Source organism: Fukomys damarensis, unplaced genomic scaffold (assembly GCF_012274545.1).
Source record: "Fukomys damarensis isolate Sample0158 unplaced genomic scaffold, DMR_v1.0_HiC HiC_scaffold_6, whole genome shotgun sequence".
NCBI lineage: Eukaryota > Metazoa > Chordata > Mammalia > Rodentia > Bathyergidae > Fukomys > Fukomys damarensis.
This window is the reverse complement of record NW_022900918.1, coordinates 42597575-42619189: the sequence shown is the minus strand read 5'-3', so window position 1 is coordinate 42619189 and position 21615 is coordinate 42597575. Positions and strand designations below refer to the sequence as shown.

Genomic DNA, 21615 nt, shown 5'->3' with positions numbered 1-21615 from the left:
CAAGAGGAACAATTCATAGCAATGTGATGGAGAGGTTTAAATGGATCTATAAACATTAGAATTTTAAAGAGGATAAGTTGTTTCTCCAGCCTCCTTATTCTGAGACTGGAAATATCACCCCCAGCCCGGGGACCAAGGAGGACTCAATATTTCATAGGCCTCTGGTGGGCCAAGGCCTAGGGAAGTCTACTTGTGCTTATCTTTGGCATTTGTTCTATCTTTCTATAAACTGAAGTACTTCTCTGTGTTAGAGGGGAGTGGGCAGCTGCCCTCTAAATATGTCCAGTGCATGAATAAATTCATTTTTCCATTTTATGGACTTTTCTGATACTCAATGGTGGATGAATAAATGAATGAACTGACAGTGGGGGCCTGAAGTAAGGTCTTTACATCCCTCAGCAACAGCAATAATAGTTTAAATCAAACCAGGAAGGAGATTAGCATGTTGTCTTTATGAACCTAGCTTAGAGAAATATAAATAAGGCAAAGCACACAGAGTGAAGAAACAAACTCCTCACAAGATAGCATAGACTTTATCACAACCATCTTGGTGACTGGTGGACAGAAGAGCAATTGGTAAATAAACAGCTTCAACCCCAAGACGCCCTATTGACTGTATAGAATGCTGCATCCAACAACTGCAGAGTCCACCTTCCCCAAGTTCTAGGTAGATATTTGCCAAGAGTGACCATATGTTTGGTCATACAGCCAGCCTCCATAGATTTCAAAACTGAAATCACACAGAGAAGCTATTTTCAACATTTTCCCCAGTCTATAATACATAGTGGGATCACTCTAGCATCAGCTCCTTTCCCGAACAGCAGCACCCACTCATGCCACCCACCTCTTGCACTGTGGGACTCTTCCTTCTGTGGAAGTGCCATCAGTTGATGCCAGGGACAGCAGAAGACTACTTCCACTCAAGAGACCTGTTTTCAACATGTGCCACCTCTTGGCCCCTCATCACCTGCTGCCTACTGGCTAGTGCTACATGTCTAATTTTGCTTATAAATTTGCTTTCCAACTCTGTGTTAAGCCTCTGAGAATACAGGGATTTGGTGTTCCTGAACTAAACGTCCAGTGACATTGACAGCAAGCATCTGACTTTTCCGGTGTTTGTGTGTCATTGAGGGAGAGGATAACATTGGAATTCATTCAGTTTCCAGGTTTTGAAGATTGCTGCCACCTGGGGTCCCATCTATCAAGATGAGGAAGAAAAGGCTGGCAATCCATGAGGGTTTTATAAGCAAAACAAGACAAAATCCTACAAACCTATATACCCTCTACCTTAGCACTTAAATAAAGTAACTCAGTTTGGGATCACATGGATAAAACAAATTTCCTTTATGGAGAGGTTAACTGTGTGTGTGTGTGTGTGTGTGTGTGTGTGTGTGTGTGTGTGTGTGTTGTCCTAAGGATGAGGGTGAGTCCTTGCTGGTGTTGCATCCTTGCCCAGGAACATTGGCTGCCTCTGCTGCTCTGCTTGGCTCATTCTTCTCTGGTACTGGATGCTATTTTCTGTTTGGAGACAGAGATTTCCATGAGAAGGGCCCTAGTTGTCCCCAAGGGTTGCATCTCTGGCCCTGCAGCTTCAGGAGAGGCCTGAGTCTAGCCTAAGCACAGTGGTCTTAAGGGGTGGGCAGAGGGAGGTGGGCACTTGGCATTCTCCACTGTTAGTGTGGCCACTGTCCACTTGTCCTTGGAGACATACAGTCGCCAGGTGGCTGCTCAGTTCTCCTGTGTCGGTCACAGGCCTTAGGGGCTCCCTGGTGACATTAGCCTTACACTAGAGGAAGTCCCATTGCCACACTGAAGCCCCTGCTGATCACCTGACTTTTCCCTCATAGCTCGATCATTACATATAAACAAACACATGAATGCCAAATGTCCCCAAGAAAGGAGAAGCAATCCAGCCTCTGCCGTCCTCTGGCTGGCATGCTGTTCCCCAAAGAGCCCATGGGCATTGGTGTGAGGAGAGATCACTACTGTGCTTGTCCCTTCCCTGCAGTGTCAGGTAGGTGATTCCTGGAGCTCTACGTGTGCCAGGCTCTGTGTATGCATCACACTCATCCATCCCTTGAGGAGAGGAGCTGGCCCTTCCATCATGATGCTCCTGCCTCACCACAGAAAGCAATGTAACCAGCCTGCTATGGACTGAAACATCTGAAACTGTGAGCCACAGTAAACCTTTCCTCCTCTAGGATGACCCCCTTGGGGATTTTGCTGTGGTGATGAAAAGCTGATTACCACAGGGGCCAAGTATCCTGCTCTACCTGGGGTGCATACGGCAGCTGCTGAGCTGAGGGATGCATGTCTCCTCCTCTGCCCAGAATGAACTCTCAGACCAGGAGTCAGGTGTCTATTCTTCCACGTTACCTGGAATTCTTCCAATATTGTGAAGGATTTTGCCCAGAATGGAGAGTTTTTCATATTTATAATTTTTAAAATTCTTTTCTGTGGGGAAAAATAAATACAATGATCAAGCTTTGAAAGTAAAAGCATGATTCCTTTTCCTTTTAACTTAGAAAACTGCTAACCCTGAGAAAACCACAGCCACAGAGGAGCATGTGATAGCAGCTGTGTCACCCCAGGCATCCATCAGGTGAGGTCAGCAAAGACACTATTGTCCAGGAGCCCAGAGCCGACCAAGTGTGGGAGCTGGACACCCTCACACTGCCTGTCCTCTCTGTGCTGCTTGGCGAAGCCAGTGAGAATTGTTTGGCCATTGAGTGCAGCAGCAGAGCATGGCCATGGTGAGCTTGGCTTGTTCTGTGGGTTTGACAGTCTTGGTGCCTGAACTGATTCCCTTGGCCTGGACGGTTGGTTCCAGGTCTTGTCCCTTCTCCAGAGGTCATATCTGCCCCTTCCTGCCCAGCCTCCTCTTCATAACTGTGCTGTATGTGTCCCTGCTGCTACTGAGCAGGTGCAGACTGAGGGGTCCCGGGCCGTCCTTCTGTGGTGGGCGTGGTGTTCAGCACACCAGAAGGTTGTGCACATCCTTACCTTTTGTCTGCTCTTCTGTGGGGGCTGAGCTTCATTGTGTCAACTACATCAGCCTGGGAGCCATCTGGTGTGTCTGCGTGGGTCACAGAGGGATGACCTTGGGTACTCTATCTGGTCCCTCACCCCTTCCTCTCTGGCACTGTTTTCCTGTGCTCTGCTTTCTGGCTGCTGTGAACTGGCCATGCTTCTACCATGCTCTTACACCATGATATTTTGGCCTTGGAGTCAGCCAATGTAATAAAAGTTTTCATGAAATTATATACCATCTGTTCTAGAAGCATAGATCACCAGACAGATAAAAATCAAGACCCAACTATGTGTTGCCTACAAGAAACTTTAAATATAAAGACACAACTAGATGGGAAGTAAAACAATGGAGTATGATAAGACGTGAATACCAATCAAAAGAAAGCTAACATAGCAATCCAAATTTCAGACAAAGTAGTTTGGGAGCTACCCTTCCCTACTCTGCCTTCTGAGGGAGGAGACAAGACTTCATCCAGCTGCATTTCCTTGTCTGAGCTTTTCTGCTTTGATGTCTCTTTGCTGTTCACATTCAGTGAACATGAAGAAAAGTTTTCCTGGTCTTTTGTTTCAACTCATGCCTCCTATCTCTCATCTTTTCCTATTGCTAGGTTTTCCTGATCTGCTCCTGACATGATTGTGTGTCTGTAGCAGGTGAGGCCACTGGCACTGTGGGGCTCAGAGCCCATCCCCTGTGGTGCTGCACAGTTGTTCCACTGAGACATTGGAGAGGTGGATGGGGCACTGGGATGATATGGTACTTGGCCTTTCTTCTATGTTGTTCGTGAAGCTAAGTCTTCTTTTTCCTTCATGTTCTCAGAGAAGCATCTCTGCCTGTCCTGTGTCCCCATGTACTGGAAGTTCTGTGCTTCCTCTATGGGATTCTGCTAATTCATTTGGCCTCTCAGGAAGTTCCCACCCTGTGCAAGGGGCTGGGACATAAGAGAGGACTCACAATTCCCTCAGGAAGTCACTTTACAAGGGAACTCACGCCTCAAGTGCTTTTCTCAAACTCAGGAGGATAGCACCCTTCCAGCTCCACTGGTATTTGTCCTTTGATTATAAAGAGCTGAGCTAAATTAGAGCTGCATTAATACTTCCATTTATATTTTTCTGAACATTTAAAGTATGACTTGGGTTATAAGCAATAGCAAGAAGAAATGATACAGGCACTGGCCACAGGTCCCAGGGGGAGCCACTGGACCATGGGTGGGCTCTGCTACTTGTCCTTCCCATGGGAGGAGAGAGGGTTCACGTGATGTTTCTTTTCATTCACAGTAAAAAGTTCTCTGCACAATGTCACAATGCCACTTGCTGCAAATTGGCCCTGTGGACTTCTATGTCATTCCATTCTTATCTAAACAAGAGCCTGTGCTTGTAGATTATCTAGACTACCTAGTTGCCCCAGGCTCTGCATTTATCATTCTATCTGTGTCACAAAGTTCAAACACCGGGGCAGGAAAAGGAGAGGAGTCTTGTGCCTAGTGAAGAAGGAGAAAGCCTTGCTTGGCACAGCGAGAAAGGCCAGACACCAGGGCACTGGCCCTCAGCGTCAGCAGAGAAACTCTCAGAACCCTCCACACCCACATCCACAGATGCTCAAGGGCTGTGTTTCAGTGTTTTCATATAACCTGCACCACCCTTCCATGTACTTTAAATCCTAATATAATGTACAAGCTATGTAAATACTTGTCAGGCTGTACTAGCTAAAGAATAATGACCATATATGTTCAGTGCAGACATAATTCTTTTTCTGGAATATTTTCAATCCAGTTGGTTGAACTCTCAGTTGCAGAGCCCACATATGCAGAGGGATGATTGTATTAAGGCAGTGGTGATAAAAGGGGCATCTCCCTCCCTAACTTTGTGTCCTCATATACATCCTGCCTCAAGACTTCAGCCAACAGCAAAAGCACCTGCTTGGGATCAGGGAGACAAGCCCTGTGTGCTGCTTGACTGCACTTAGGTGCAGACAGCTTTGCTACTGTTGCTTTGTTCAGGGAATACTTGTTCAGATTTGTCTCCATGCCTCTTTTTTTTTTTTTAATTCATCCTTGCTTCTCACAAGGCTCTTTTCCCTTTGTCCTGTATCCTTGAAGTTTTCCTGAAATGAATTTGTACCAACATTAAACTCAGCCTTTCTTATCACTGCTAGGTGATACTTCAGCTGGGATATGGAATTCTAAATTGATAAGTATACTTTTCTTCCTCATTTCTAACAGTTCTCTTTTGATGTCTTCAAATTTGTTTTTAAATAGTATCTTGATATTTTCCATTTTTTTATATTGTGGATAATTTTAAACATATGTATTTTAATACAAACATCTAATGTTATAGATTTCCATCTAAGCACTGCTTTAACTGTGTTCCATAAATTTTGACACATTGTTTTTATTTTCATTCAAGAAAAAATGTTTTTCATTTCATTTATGACTTTTTGCACTTGGGTTATTGAGAAGGATATCATGTAAATTTAATACTTGGCGGTTTTCTCTGCATTGCTTTCTATTATTCATTTCTAGTTCATTTCTATTGGGACCAGATGTACTTTGTACGATTTCAATATTTCAAAATTTGTTGCTTTTGGCTTTGTGGTTGAAATACTGTACATGATGGTGAATGCTCCACATACCCTGGTGGTCTTCTTGGTAGTGAAGAGTGCCCTGCAGAGGTCACAAGGATGACCTTGACTCCTGTGTTGTTTGGGTCCTGTATGTCCTCTTTCTGCCTACTTCCTTTATCAAGTACTGGAGGGAAATATTGATGTATCCAGACACTTTTGCAGATTCACCTGTTACCTTTTATTCCTATGGGATTGTCTATGTGTTCTAGAATGCTATGCATGCACGCACACAAACACACACACACACACACACACACACACACACAAATGCTGTTAGGTGTCTTCTTGACAAACTGCCCTTTTAACAAGGATATGATTTCTTGTTTCCCTAACAATGTGCCTTTTCTGCAGTACACTTCATGTGACAGTAACATAGCCAATTCAATTTTCTTTTTATATGTTTATGTGATATATTTTCCCATCTTTTTAGTTCTAGGCTATTTGTGTCTTTATGTTTAACATGGGATTTTGTAGTTGGGTCTCACTTTCTTTTATTTGTTATTTTTTATCTTTATTAAGTTTACTGATACATTTTAGGTATATAATACAATTACATTCATCATTGTGATCTTGTACCTTTATCTTGGTTCTTATTTTTCCCCATTCCCAGCCCTCCCTTCAGCCCCTCTACCCTTTCCTGTTGTTTACAAAGACATTATTTCCATGTTTTTCCATTTCACATATTTTTTCTTTTCCCTTTCCCCTACCTCTCCCACTTCCTCTACTCTTTTAGACCTTTTCTTCCTATTACACAATATCAATTATACATTTTGATCCTTATTTACACTTTTAGTTTTTCACACCAGAGAAACTGTTTAGTATTTACTTGTGTGATTTATCAATTTCACTTAAGAGTATGGCATCAATGTGCATCCACTTAGCTATAAATGTCTCTAGTTTCTCGTTCTTTATGGCTGAGTAGTAATTCATTTTATTAAAAAAAAAAACCCACATCTTTTTTTATCTCCAGTTGATGGGCAATTGGGCTGTTTCCAAATTTTAGCTATTACAAACTGTGTCACTATAAACTTGGGTAAACATATGTCTCTGTGGTATGATTCTTTTAATTTGGGGGGGGGAGATACCCAGCAGAGGAATAGCTGGGTCAAATGGGACTTCTAACCCTACTTGTCTGAGGTATCTCCATATTGATTTCCACAGTGGTTGCACCAGTCTTCACTCCCACCAACAATGAAGACGGGTTCCTATCTTCCCACAACCCCACCAGCTTTGTTATTGGTTGATTTGATAGCAGCCATTCTTTCTGGGGTGAAGTGGAATCTCAGTGCTGTTTTCATCTGCATCTCTCAAATGACCAGTGATGCTGAACATTTTTCATATGTTTATTTGCTGTCTTTACTTCTTTTTCTCAGAAATGTCTGTTCATTTCAGATGCTCATTTTTGAATTGGGTCTTTATATTTGGGGAGCCTGATTTTTTTGAGTCTTTATATATTCTAGATAGTAGAATATATGTCTGAGGAACTGCTGGTAAAAATTTTTTTGCCACATTGTGGGTTGTCTCTTAGCTCTGCTTGTGATTTCTCTGGCAGTGCAGAAACTCTTTAAAAAGATGAGAGATACCAGTTGTTGATTCTTTGTGCTCCCATGCTACCGAAGATTTGTTCATAAAGTCTTTCCCTGTGCCAATATCTTCAAGAGTTCGACCTAACTTATCTTCCAGCAAGTTTAGTGTTTCTGTTTTAATATGTATATCTTTAATCCACTAGGATTTTAGTTTAGTGCGTGGTGAAAGATATGGGTCTAGTTTTAATTTTTGATAAGTTGAAATGTAGCTTTTCCAATACAATTTATTAAAGAGGCAATCTTTCCTCCAGTGAGGGTGTTTGGCTCCTTTGTCAAAGATGAGGTAGCTGAGTATGTCAGGAGTTGTTTCTGCATCTTCAAATCTGTTCCACTGATCCTTGGGTCTGTTTCTTTGCCAGTACCATGCTGTTTTTATTATGGTGGCTTTGTAGTATAGCTTCAAGTTGGGGATTATGATACCCCCTGCCATGTCTCTGTTGCCTAGAATTACTTTTGCTATTCTACGTCTCTTCTGATTCCAAATGAATTTTTGGATTGTTTTCTCTAGTTCTGTGAAATATACTATTGGGATTTCAATAGGGATTGCATTGAATCTGTATAGCAGTTTTGGAAGTATGGCATTTTCACTGTATTGGTTCCTCCTACCCAGGAACAAGGGATGTCTTTCCATTTTCTTATATCCTCTTCAAACTCCTTTTTATCAGAGTGTTGTAGTTCTCAATGTAGAGGTCTTTTGTTTCCTTTGTTAGACTGATTCCTAGATATTTCATTTATTTGAATGCTATTGTGAAAGGGATTGTTTCCCTAATTTCACTTGCAGTGAGTCTGTTATTTGTATACAAGAAGGCTATTGATTTTTTTTAGTATTTACCTTGTAACCAGCTACTTTACTGAATCTGTCAGTTAAGCCTAGAAGTCTTTTGGTGGAGTTTTTTCCATCTTCTATGTAGACTATCATATCAGCAAATAATGACAGTTTCACTTCTTCTTTTCCTATCTATTGCTTTTACTTGTTTCTCTTATCTAATTGCTATGGCTAATATTTCCAAAACTATATTGAACAGGAGTAGTGATAGTGGACATTCTTGTCTTGTTCCTGATTTTAGCACAAAGGTTTTGAGTTTTTGACCATTTAGTATGATGTTGGCTATTGGCTTTTCATAGATAGCCTTTATCCAGTTGAGATAAAGACAATCTATTCCAATTTCCTGTGGGGTTCTTTTATCATGAATGAGTGTTCAGTTTTGTTGAATGCTTTTTCTGCATCTATTGAGATGATCATATGGTTTTCGTCCTTGACTCTTTTAATATAGGGTATTATATTTATTGATTTACATATGTTGAACCAACCTTGCATCCCTGGGACAAATATGACTTGGTCAGGATGTATAATCTTCTTGATGACCCTCTGTATTCTGTTTGCCAGTACTTATTGAGGATTTTTGCATCTATGTTCATTAGGGAGATTGGCCTGTAGTTCTCTTTTTTGGTTGGGTCATTCCCTGGTTTTGGAATCAAAGTAACACTTGCTCCCAAGAATGAGTTTGGAAGTATTGCTTCCTTTTCAATTTCATTGAAAAGTATAAAGAGTAGTGGTGATAGTTCTTCTAGAACTATCTAGAACTTCTAGAACTAGATAGTCTTATAGAATTCAGCAGTGATGCCATCAGGACCTGGGCTTTGCTTTGTTGGTAATTTTTAATTACATTTTCAATTTCAGTGATTCTAATTGGGGTGTTTAGAAATTTTATATCTTCTTCATTCAATTTTGGTAATTATATGTATCTAGAAATCTGTCCATTTCTTCTGTATTGTCCATTTTATTAGAGCACAGGTTCTTGAAATAGGTATTGAACATCCTCTGCTGGATCTGTTGTGACTTCACCATTTTCGTTCCTAATTGCATGAATTTGAGCCTTTTCTTTCTTTTTTTTTGGATAAGGTTGGCTAAGGGCTTATCGATTTTATTCTTTAAAAAAACCCCAACTCTTCTATTCACTGATTTTTTAAAATCTTTCTCTTAGTTTCTGTTGTATTGATTTCTGCTCTGTTCTTTATAATTTCCTCCCTTGTATGAGTTTTGGGTTTCTATTGCTCTTGTTTTTCTAGGAACTTAAGATTCATCGTTAGTTGATTATCTGAGCTCACTCTGTTTTCCTAGTGTGGGCATTCACTGCTATGAATTTCCTATGTAAAACTGCTTTCACTGTATCCCATAGATTCCTGTATGTTGTACTGGAATTGTCGTTAAATTGTAACAACTAATTTCTTCTTTGATTTTTGCTGTGATCCATTGGTTGTTCAGGAGAGTGTTATTCAATTTCCATGTGATGGTGAAGTTCTTATAGTTTCTTATATTACTGATATCCAGTTCAATTGCACTATGGTCTGAAATATACATGGGATAACTTCAATTCTTTTGCATTTACTTAAACATGTTCTATGAACTAGCATGTTGTCTATTTTGGAAAATGACCCACGTGCAGCCAAAAAGAATGTATATTCTGATTTTCTGGGGTGGAAAACTGTACATCTGTCAAGCCCATTTCTTCAAAAGCTTGGTTCAGTTCTAGTATTTCATTGTTGATTTTTAGTCTAGATGATCTGTCTATTTGTGACAATGGGGTATTGCAGTCCTGCACAATTGTATTAATATTTATTTTGTATAGTTGGGGGCATTAATATTTGGTGCATATATATTTATGATTGTTATCTCTTGTTGGATGATGATGATGATTATTATTATGTTTGGGTATTTTGGGGGGGGTTGTTTGTTTTGTTTTGTTTTGTTTTTTGAGACAGGGTCTCACTATGTAGTCAAGACTGACCTGGAACTCACTATGTAGCCCAGGCTAGTCTCAAACTCACAGTGATCCTCCTGCTTCAGACTCCGAGGGCTGGGATTACAGGCATGTGCCACCACACCCAGTGGTTGAATTATTCCCTTTACAAGGATGTAGTGGCCTTCGTCTCTCTTAATTAGCTTTGGTTTGAAATTTGCTTTGTCTGCAAATGAGATAGGTACCCCTGCTTTTTTCTGGGTTTCTGTCACATGGAGAACTGTTTTCCATCCTTTATTTTCCATCTATGAGTTTCTTTTTCAAGTGGGTATATTTCTTGTATATAGCATATTGTTGGACTAAGCTTCTTAATCCATTCTGCCAATCTATTTCTTTTGATTGGTGAATTGAGGCCATTAACATTGATGGTTATAACTGATATGTGATGACTTGTCATTGTCATGTTATTTTCCTGTTGTTGGTTTTTGTTTTGTTTTGTTTTGTTTTTTCCTCCTCCCTTTAAATTCTGGCCTTTTGGATTTGCTCTGTTGGGCCTCATGGAGTTGTGACCTTCGTTGTCTTTTTCTAGGATATTTTAAAAAATTGTTTGGAGTGCTTGTTTGGTATTCATGAAGTTTATCAGATGTTCTTTACCATGAAAATATCTTATTTCTTCATCAATTTTGAAAGATAATTTTGCAGGATACATCAGCCTAAGGTTGGAGGTTGTTCTTTTTTTAAGTTGAAAAACCTCACTCCAGGGTCTCCTTGACTTAAGGGTTTGTGTTGAAAAGTCTGTTGTGATTCTGATGGGCTTTCCTTTGCATGTAATTTGTTTCTTTCCTCTAACTGCTTGCAGTATTTTGTACTTCTGTTGGTTTCCAGGATCTTGATTATTATATGTCTAGGTGTAGATTTTATTTTATTTTAACTAGTTGGAGTCCTATATGCCTCACTTATCTGTATGTCAAGTGTTTTTGCTCTGTTTGGGAAGTTTTCATTAATTCTGTGGTTTAAAAAAAATGTCATTTGTGTTTTCTCCTGCTTTTTTGTGGACTCAGTAATCTTATATTATTCTTCTTCGCATCATCTAGGAACTGTTGGGTTGATTTCTCATGGTCCCTTACTATTTTTAAGAGATCTCTCTTTTCATGGTCACTGACTGACATCCTATCTTCTGTATCTGCTATTCTGTCTTCAGATTGGGTTAGTCTGCTATGTATACTTTCAATAGAGTTTTTAATCTCAATATCTGTTTGAATCTGTTTCATAGATTCCATTTCCTTCCTATGCTGAGTATTCATGGCTTCTATTATGGTCCTGAACTCATCTATTTTTTTTTTAATCTGTTTCTTTTCTAGTGTCTCTAATCATGTCTTTAATCTGGGAAATTATTTCTGTTTTGAATATTTCTAGAGCCTCATTCACCTGTTTTTTTTTTGTTTTGTTTTGTTTTTTAACAGGTGCTATCAGTTCAGATTATCCAGGTGGTTATCAGACTTTTCCATCTCATTTCCCCCAGAATTTACCTTTGGTAAGAATTACCTTTGGTAAGCTGGAAGACTGTGTCTTATTTAAATGTCTTTTAATTTATATTATTGTTGTTAGTATAGTCCTTGGTTTAGTTCCTGGGTTGATACTGAGATATAACTTATTATAACTACCTTTGTTGCTTATATTTAAAAACTTTAAACAATTATTGCTTCCCAGAGGTGTCTTCCAGATATAGCTGGTCTTTAGGATTTGAGTCTCTAATTACTCTGGGGCAATCTCATTTTCATTATACCAGGAAAGATGACAGATTAGATCAATCACAACTAGCGCAAGTGATACAATCAGCAAAAACAACAGAATCAAACACAGCTTAGAAAAATGACAATTTGTGGTAGTTATTAATCTATCACCTTCAACCATGTGAAATAAAATGAAATTGAAGACTAGCCCAAAATATGTTCATAATGAATAAACTGATCAATATAGTAACTTTACCCTTCAGGATGTGGACTCAGAAGGAGTAAAGCCCTCTATTTGGTTCTCAAACAAAACTATTCAACAAAAACTTGGTTCCATTCACAAACTGTACATTGGATGACAAACACAAACACAGTCATCTTCCTCCAAATCATAAAACAAATTAAGTTCATGATCTGAGGTACCACTGTACCTACCATCACTTTTGAAACTATTTCACCACTGTTCTTCATACAGTTATTTTCCCTGTTCTCTGTCCCTTCTTTTATCTGTTTATGATTCCACACATTTATGTGATTGTTGGGTACTGTAACGTGACTGATGATCTGGTGTTTTTCCACCTTTTGGTTATGTTTCAGTTTTGATTTATGGATCCATCTTTAAGATATCTAATATATTCTCAGCTGTGCAATGTTTTGTGTTGATGAGCTTGCTGGAGAAATTCCCAACCTGAGATATTATATGTTTATTTCATTTCTAGTATTTCCACTTGACTCATAATTCCATATTCCCATACATGCTTAACTGCTCTATTAGATTATCCAATTATCGGAAGCTATGTCTACTAATGCTATTTATTTTGCTTGTTGATTAGACACATGATGTATTGCTTCCCATAGCTTTGTTTTGCACAGTCTGCTTGTGTTTGCAAAGCTAGCCTCTGTGAAAACTGTGGAGCTCTGTTTAGGTCTTTCTTCTTCACTGTGGCTTGGCATTTGCTTCTACTAAGAGCCTTGCAATCCAGGACTCATTGTCATGCTCATCTCAGAGAACTGGGTTCCAGAATGTCCCAGAGAACAAATGGAAATGACAGAATTCTGCAGGTCACTGGCTGATGTGACAAATTTTCATGCTGTTTCTCTCTGATCGTGGGAGGTTCCCAGTCTGCACGTACATTCCCTTAGGCAAGTCAGTCCTGTGGCAGTCTCTGCATTATTTAGGAATTTCATCTGCAGTTCTTGTCTTCCCCAGGCCACATCCTCCACAAATTAAACCCAGGGCTGTTCTTCGGTTAGACCCATAGCTTACTCTTCTGGGTTTTAATTCCCTCCTGGCTTCCTAACCCTGAAGGTGCACCTTACTTTATTGTTGGGTTAGCTCTCCATAGAAAATGTCAATTAGATTTTTTTCTAGATTTCTATAGGTTGTCAGACTATCTACAGTTTTAAACATTAGAAAACAAGATAATAAATTACATCTTTTAAATCCTTTGATTTCCATTCAGTGAAAGACTATGGCACCTGCCTTGGTCTGTATCTCCTACTATTTCCTTAAACAATAACATAAAAAGGAAAGAAAAATAAAATAACATAAAATCACCCCTACAGTACAACCTAAAGACAAAAAACAAGCTCAGATTTCAAAATAACTGAAAGTAAAGAACTAAAAATGACAAAATCACAATGGGCAGTTTTTATCCCATCTTACACACCTCTGGCATGATGCTTGTGGTGGAAATGGCAGGTATGGATGGCCAGGGGCTAGAAAGCCTAAGTCTGACTAAGGGCTGTCATCAATAGGAGGAATCCACAAGGATGAGACCCCTGAGGATCCATGTCTTTTTTTTTTTTTTTTTTTTTTTTGGATTGGGGCATTGAACTTGAGGCCTTGCACTTGCAAGGCAAGCAGCAGAACCACTGAGCTAAATCCCCAGCGCAGGAACCATGTCTTGGAAGAGACAGGAGAGAAGGAACTCAGCACACATGTGATGTCATGAGCCTATCCACAGTGGTCTTAGCATCAACACCATGCTGGCACATGTAGCTCTGGGGTCAAAAGGAAACCAGGTGTTGGGAGGAGTCCCCTGCTGAAAATGAATGAAGGAGAACAGGAGCAGAAGGGAAAGCCTTTGGGTCCTGTGAGACAAGAGAGAAACAAAAACACCAGATGATACACTTATTTTCCTTGTACCAAGACAAGCAAAATATTCCATAAGGGATCTGTATTTTGCTCTGTGCATCATTTATCTAGCAAATTTGAAATATATCCCACTGCCTCAAAAACAAAGAAGAAAAAAATAAATGAATTGAGGTGGAATCATCACACAAATGTCAGAAACTGAGACTCAAACCTTCACAGAAAAAACAACAACAACATAAAAAGTCAACAAAAATCCATGGCACAAAACAAACAAAACCCCAAACTCAAGCAAAAAATCATGAAGCAAAAGAAAACTGTCAGTGAACATCCCAGAATGAAACACTCATACTCAGAGAGGCATTTAGGGATAAAAAAAAAAGTACTTTTTGAATCAGAAATGTGTACTCCAACAATAGAAATCAACAAAACACAGAAAGAAATTACAGACAGTTGAGTTAACTCAGGGAAAATGGATAGAAATGATAAAATTATCTCAAAATAAAAAACTCAGTGTCGATTGAGTCACATCAACACAGCTCCAAAAGAATGAACTATAATGAAAATTTAATAAAAGGTAAGGAATAAAGGCAGGAAACCAACCAAAAAATGGTAATGAAACAAAGAAAGATGCAAAATATGTCAACAAGGATGCAGTTTGTATTAGTCAGCAGTTTATTGCTGTGACAAAATGGCAACGTGGATACAAATAAACTAAAAGGACAGCTCTACTGTGGCCCACAATTTCAGAGGTCCCATCCATGGTCAGCTGGCTCTATTGCCCAGGGTAAGGCCCATGTTGAGGCAGAGGTGTCCTGGCAGAGAAGAGCTGACACATGACAGTCAGAAGCAGACAAGCACAGAAGACCCAGGATGTCAATCCCAAGGTCACATCCTGTGATTGGCCCCTTCCAGCCAGGCCCCACCTCCTGTTTCTGTCACTTCCCAACAATGCTGTCAGATTCTGTTTCACCTGTGTATTAATCTGCGGATGAAATGAGAGCCCTCAGGATCAGTCTTCTTGGAAACACTCACCCGCACAGGCAGAACTGATTTCTTAGGTGTTTCTCAATCCAGTCAAGAACCAAGTCTGACTGTCACATAGTAGATTAGGGTCACATCCAAGACAAGGGTGACTGATTAATACAGTAGACATTTAAATTTTAAAAAGTATTTGATAGTAAATGACACATTGCCATTCATCCTTCTTTGAACAAGCTTAACCCACTGCTCTGGCCACTTTCTGCAGCAGATCTGGAGTCCTCTTTCCTGAGGGTCTATACCAAGTGTGATGAAAAATATAATGACCGCTGCTGCCCAGTGCCACTCAACAGAAAGGCAGCTCATAAAAACACGACACTGTGTCCTCGTCCACCTTATTCACAGGATCTGGCACCGTGTGACTCCTGGCTCTTCCCAAAGTCAACACGACCATGAAACGTAAATGTTTTGAATCAATTCAGGACATTGAGCCAGCCACAGCAGTGCAACTAAAGACACTGAGGAGAGAGGGCTCCAGGGCTGCTGCAGGAAGTGGCAGGGATGATGGGATAAGAGTGTTCAAAGCAAGGGTGAAGACTTTGAGGAGGATTCATTAAATATGTCTCTTACTGTAATTTTTAAAAATGTAAACACTTTTTATCACACTTCATAAAGGCAAAGAAGGAATAATCTTTGTGCATTTGGTGTGATTAATAAAACAGCAGGAAAAAGTGAAGAATAAAACTGATATTTAATATTATAATCTACAAGAACTTTATGGTAAGAGAACAGGATTTCATTTTGAGATGGTTTATCAATAATCTGGGAAAATTAACTCCAACATGTATCCCAGCCCAACTCCTAGATTTCAAAGGCAAAGCAAACAACAAGACAAACAACATAGCCAGCCACCTTCTCCACCTCCAGGAAGGGCCTCAGACACCAAGCATCTGCCGTCCATGTGGGTATTCACTGAGTACCATAATATACTGAACCTTAAGGACCTTCTAGTCAGTGAAATAAACCAAGTACTGTTTTCAGTGAGGTGTCCAGAGGGGCCAAGCTTCTAATGAGATGTGCATGGTGGTTGCCAGAGGCAGATGGGAGGGTAGGTTAGGAAAGGAGTGCAGAATAGGTATAGGGTGTAGTGTGACAGGACAGAAGGAATCATGGATGTGGGCAATGGTGATGGCTGTGTAACACTGTGACTATGCTGGATACTGTGAAACTGCACCATTAAAATAGTTATGCTGGTAAATTATCTTATGTATATTTAACCACAATGAGAAAGTTGAAAAGAAAGAAAATGAATTAAAATAAAATTTTAGATGATGAGCTGAAAAGATGATAGAGAAATAGGTAAAAGATCCATGAGATGCACAAGAAACAAGAAGAAACCAGAGGAGTGGTCCTGACAGTGGAGAGAGACAACTCCATTCCTAAAGCACTGAATATGACACAGAAAGGTCTTTTTAATTCTGAGAGCTAAAATCCACACAAAGATTAACACTCAGAAAAATCTATGCACCAAGTAGCAGAAATAATGCTTATGAAGCAGAAACTTCAGAAAATGCAGTGACATTTAAAAAAAATTTTAATATGAAAAATTTATACATTGTTCTCAATAAAAGATTTAATGGATAAAAAGTAAATAAGGAGAGAAGAAGAAAGCAAGCAGCATGATCAGTGGGGTAGAAAGTAAACATACTCTGCATTCCCTAGCTGTCTCAATGTTAGAGAACACATTTTCTTTATAAGTACTCATGGGACATTCATAAAAACTGACTTAGGTGTTTGGACACCAAGAGCAAATCTCATAAAGTAGAACTATTATAAATGACATGTGATTTGAGTACAGTAAAACTAGAAGTTACTAACAAAAAGGAGAGGCCCTACTACCTGGAACTTGGAACATATTTTTGTTCAAAAACTTCTTGTTAAATGGGAAATACAAACTAAAATGTTATTATTTCTGGGAAATAATGACTAATTAAAATATCAAACAAAAATTTTATAGAATATATTAAGAACACCATTAAACACTCACTGGTAAAATTTTTAAAAAGTAAAAGAATTAACCAGGTCTAAAAACCAGTAAAGAGCAACAAAGTAAACAATAAAGTAGCAAAAGGAAGAAAATATGACAAAGTCAGAAACTAAAAGGATATAGAAAAGACAGCAGAGTGAATATATCAAAATGCTGGATTTTGGGGAAAAATTAATAAACAAGACAAACCACTAATTTAATTGATAAGAAAAAGTAAAAGCATTTATAAAATAGGAAAAGAAAAAAGGAAGATAACTATGGAAACAGATGAAATTCTAAAGTTCATGAGACAATCTGAAGGAGATCATGCAGATAGCTCAGAGAACTTAGAAGTGGATAAATTTCCAGGGAAATAGAGGTGGCTAAAATTGACCCTGTTTGATTAAAAAGAAACCCAAAAACCCCATGCAGATCAAGTTCTCTAAAATGAAGTTTGAAGGGACTGCTGCAGGAGCAAGCACTGGGCTGAGATGGTTTCACAGGGTGCTTCTAGTAAACCTGACAAGTTAAAATGCTTCTAGGACTCTGTCAGTTTCCCCAGAGAATCAAAGAAGGAAAGAAAATATTATTTTTCATAAAGTAAGTACAGCATTGGCACTTCAGCCTGATAAATAATTTTAAAATACTGTTCAGATTAATGTAATTAGATGCCAGAATGCTAAAATAAAAATTATTAAGCAAGATCCAATACCATCTTAGGAAAGTATTCAACATAGCAGGGCTTGGTGGCACACATATGTAATTCTAGCTCCCTGGAAGCACGAAGAATGCAAGTTCAAGTCTAGCCTGAACAATTGAGTGACTCATTGAGACCCTGTCTCAAAAATAAAAAGAAATGTAAAAAGGGCTGGGGGTAGAAGGCAGTGTGAAGGGTTTGAGTTTAAACCCCAGGGTCAGAAAAAAAAATCCCACCTCATAATCCAGTGGAATTTTTACCAGGAAGGCAGGGTTGGTTCAATCTTTGGAAATCCATTAATGTCACTCACCATGTAAATATGTATAAAAAGAAAACATTATTTCCAAAGACGATGCAAAAGACTGACAAAATGCAAAAACAAACAAACAAACAAAAAAACGCTGGTACTTTCTTCACATACTGAAATATGTGTGCCCTGCCCTAAAGTCAGAGTCTTACTTACTGGATAAACACTAAGATCACAAACTAGGCAAGGACACCCCTTAACTACCACTGCTCAACTTTGTCTTAGGTATGCTGGCCAGTACAGCTAGGTAAGGGAATCAAGGAGACACAGTCATTGGGAAAGGAGAAAGCTGTTCCACCTCACAGGTGACTGTATGCACATCAGGGAAATCTTGGACAGGGGCAAAGCTAACAAAAAATGCCAGAATCCCATAAGGTAGCAGGATGAAATTCGCCTCCAGAAATCAGCAGCATTCATTTATACAAGGAGAATCAGCCAAAGGAAGCAATGGCAGGAGAAAACTCATGTATAACAGCAACGAAGATGAATAAATTTAACATGAAAAATGCAACAGGCTTACAAGGAAAAATCCCAGTATCCCTGACAGATACACAAGTAGCCTGAATGAGAAGGAAGACGTCACCGGTTCTTGGAAAGAACTGAACACCTCAGCAAACTTTTGTGAAAATAAAGTAAAAATGCCAAGCTTGAAACAAGGGAAATTAAATATGTTACCCCCCACCCAAAAAGCAGGAATAACACTGAAAAGGAAAAGTTAATGGGAAGCAGAGGAGGCAGCAGCAGAGGTCAGAATGCAGGTACAGAGAGGAGCAGGGACGTGTGGCTGGGGAGAGACATCGCAAGACGGAAATTCACCTCGAGAACCATGAGGGCCTGGCGGGTCTGCCTGGGCTGCTACCCATAGGAAGATAAAATTGGAAGCACCGCATGCTGCACCTGAAGATAAAGCTCTGTGAGGAGAAGAAGTCACCTAATGAGCATGGGGAGCACAGCGTCTCTTGGGCCTCTGTGAGGGAAAGATTTCCCAGCCATGGGTCACGCATTCAAAGCAATGAAGACTAGCGATTTTGACAACACAAAAATTGATGTTTTTGTAGGAAAAATCATGAACATCATCAAAAGTCAAATGATAAAATAAAAAAATATACTTGCAACATGCATTTCAAAGGTTTAGTATTCTTAAAAATAGAGCTCTTAGAAATTGAGGTTAAAAGACCAAAAACCTCAGAAAAGGTGGAGCTGGCACGGATACCTGTACAGAGGTGGTGTCAGACAGCCCTGATGTAGGAGATTTTAACACTCAACCAGAGGACTTTGGAGCGGAGAGGCCTGGCAGGACGCCACCATCCTGTGTCGCCGGCCTTGGGGAAGCGCAGCACAGTGGCCCCATCGCCTGGCAGGTGGGGACCGAGAAGCCCGCTTCTCTGCTCACCTTGAGGAGAGGCCTGTGGCTCCTGGCTGTTCTCAGGGATAGTGAGGTACGGAATCTCACCAGTATTCTCTTCTCTAGTGAAGAATATGGAAAACACGGGAAACTGTCCGGTTATGCACACACAGACACTGCGGCATTATGTAGACATGAACTGAGAGGCTATTTCATTCTCATTTTATCTGGAAATATGTCTGGGAAGTCAGTGGGCAGCCGAGATCTCCCACCAAGTTGTACCCTCCTCCTGGGAAGGGTTTCCATCTGCATCTGTCTATCTCCCATGACATTCTCAATTTGGGCAGGGAATTTCTGGGACGTGTTTACCATTTTTGCAAATTTTGTCCTTACTGCCAGAGAGAATTAGAGACTCCTAACAATTCCCGATAATTCTCAGAACCATCAGCTTGATAAATCTCATCCATCCCGGTGTCTTTGAGGGGATACACGAGATTACAGGGAGAAAAACCATATACTTGCTTTTTTCTGTGTGGACCCTCGATAGTGTTGATGCTGTTCTGTATGTGTCAGGAAGTTTTGATTTGTTTCTTTCCAAAATCTCTTGGACTAGAATCTCATCTTGGGAGAAACAGGAGGACACGTGAGAGCCACGCACTGTGAGGGCTGATGTCCCAGGTGCCAGGCCCACCAGGGTCTCAGCGTCTGCCCCCTGGGAACCCAGCCTGTATCCCTGCAGCCTCCCTGGTGCCCTGGGTGGCTGGGCTGAGAGGAGGAGGTCGGGGCTCAGCAGACAGATGGGCAGGCCGGTGTGGCCCATGGATGGGCGTCACCGGTCATGGATGCCGCGTCCCCGCCTCACTGTGCAGCCGGCTGCCAGGAGCTCAGTTCTGAGGCTCTCAAAGCCCACGCCCGTCCGAACTGTGACACTAAAGCCAGGGGACTGATTCTGCCCATCTCCGCTGTCCCGGGTGCTGAGGCCCAGCACCTGACACCCCCAGCTTCCAGGAGCAGAGCTCTACTTTGGCTCAGGGTTTCTGTCCTGCTCGGCCCGGCTCAGGGCAGAAACAGCAGGCAGAGGGTGGTAGGAAAGGCTGCTCACCCCAGGCAGATGGAAGCAGAGAGGAGGGGCAGACGCCACAGCCCTGCAGGTCCTCAGCCTGGGGACCCCCTCCCGCCGGGCCCCACCTCCCGACAGCACAGTCTGCCGGAGTCCTCCGTGAGGATCCACTGTCGTGCACAGCACCCGGGACCCAGTCTCCTTCACACGGAGGGCTTCGGGAACAGTGCAGATCCAAACAGGAACAGGAACAGGGCCTCCCACCAAACCCGCTCCGCGTCCACCCGTCCCTCGGGTTATTTGGGACGTACCCGTCGCGGCACAGCCTCCCCATGGCCCAGATGTTTGGCACCAGGGGTTCTTACCGACCACTGCACGCAGGTCTTGAGTTTTCAAGCTGATTGACCCTCCAGTAGTTGGGCCTGTGAGGGGAATGAAAACCCTGCAGGTTAACAGAAGCCACTCATCTGCCTGTGCCTCTCTGTAAGTGGATGTGGTATCGGGGGATGCCATCCTGTTCTAGAGTACTGAGAGTGGCCACAGAGAAGCCCCCTGGGACAAGCTCAGAGGTTTGGGGGTGAGTGGGAGGAAGGACGCACGTCCTTGTGTTAGAGCATCACGGTGACCCCTCTGGATGGTGACGGTCATTCACGGGAGGCCACCAGGCTGGAATGGCGCCAGCGCCCAGATTTCTACCTGACAGCCTAGAGGAGCTCTGTGCACACAGCAAGGGGCACTTCCACTCAGCCCTGACCAGGGGCTGCCTGCTCTGACCACCCAGATGCTGTCTGGCATCGCTCAGGAGGCTTCCCAGGTCCAGTAATGACCCCACTGCTCCAGGACTGGCCCTCACTGGCTCTTGAGTTGTTGATGTGTGCTGAGCTCCGCAGGATTTTTCTGAGCCCAAGGTCACCTTTTAACAGAATAATCTGCACAGTGAATGCATCTGAAAGCTCAGATGTGTGACACGGAGAGGGGAACGGGTGGGTGAGAAGCCATTTCACGCCGTGGTTCTCAGTGGGGGACAGGAGGACCAGGGATGGACCACCCAGGTCTCCGCTCTCAGGGGCGCAGAGCTTTAGGGAGATCCTGCCTGCTCAGGAAGGAGGCCCAGACGGCGGGCGTCCACAGGCCCAGGGCCCTCTGGTCTGTGGCCTCGGTGGCCTTAGGGATAGGAACTGCCACACTCAGCCACCAGCAGGTTTGTTTGGAGAGCCACGTCCTCCTCCTGACACCGAAGCTTTCCCTTCACCAGGGATGGCACCCAGGTCTCCGCTCTCAGGGGCGCAGAGCTTTAGGGAGATCCTGCCTGCTCAGGAAGGAGGCCCAGACGGCGGGCGTCCACAGGCCCAGGGCCCTCTGGTCTGTGGCCTCGGTGGCCTTAGGGATAGAGG

The 21615-nt window shown here is 41.6% G+C and overlaps 1 protein-coding gene across 4 annotated transcripts in view; it reads right to left on the bottom strand.

The window, feature by feature from the left end:
* Positions 1-1366: 1366 nt before the first annotated feature.
* The window catches only part of LOC104859379 (sperm acrosome-associated protein 7), a 26394-nt gene continuing 6145 nt past the window's right edge, over positions 1367-21615 (bottom strand). The window contains exons 2-6 of one of the 4 annotated variants that reach the window (XM_010619959.1): positions 20533-20643; positions 19684-19782; positions 19210-19283; positions 2377-2454; positions 1367-1518 (exon numbers count right to left, since the gene is read on the bottom strand). In XM_010619959.1, coding sequence (XP_010618261.1) covers positions 1489-1518; positions 2377-2454; positions 19210-19283; positions 19684-19782; positions 20533-20643 — 392 coding nt within the window. In that variant the 3' untranslated portion in view covers positions 1367-1488. Of the gene's footprint in view, positions 1519-2376; positions 2455-13608; positions 13805-14550; positions 14791-19209; positions 19284-19683; positions 19783-20532; positions 20644-21615 lie in introns of those variants that run through there. The other 3 variants (XM_010619960.1, XM_010619957.1, XM_010619958.1) reach the window with 3 other exon arrangements.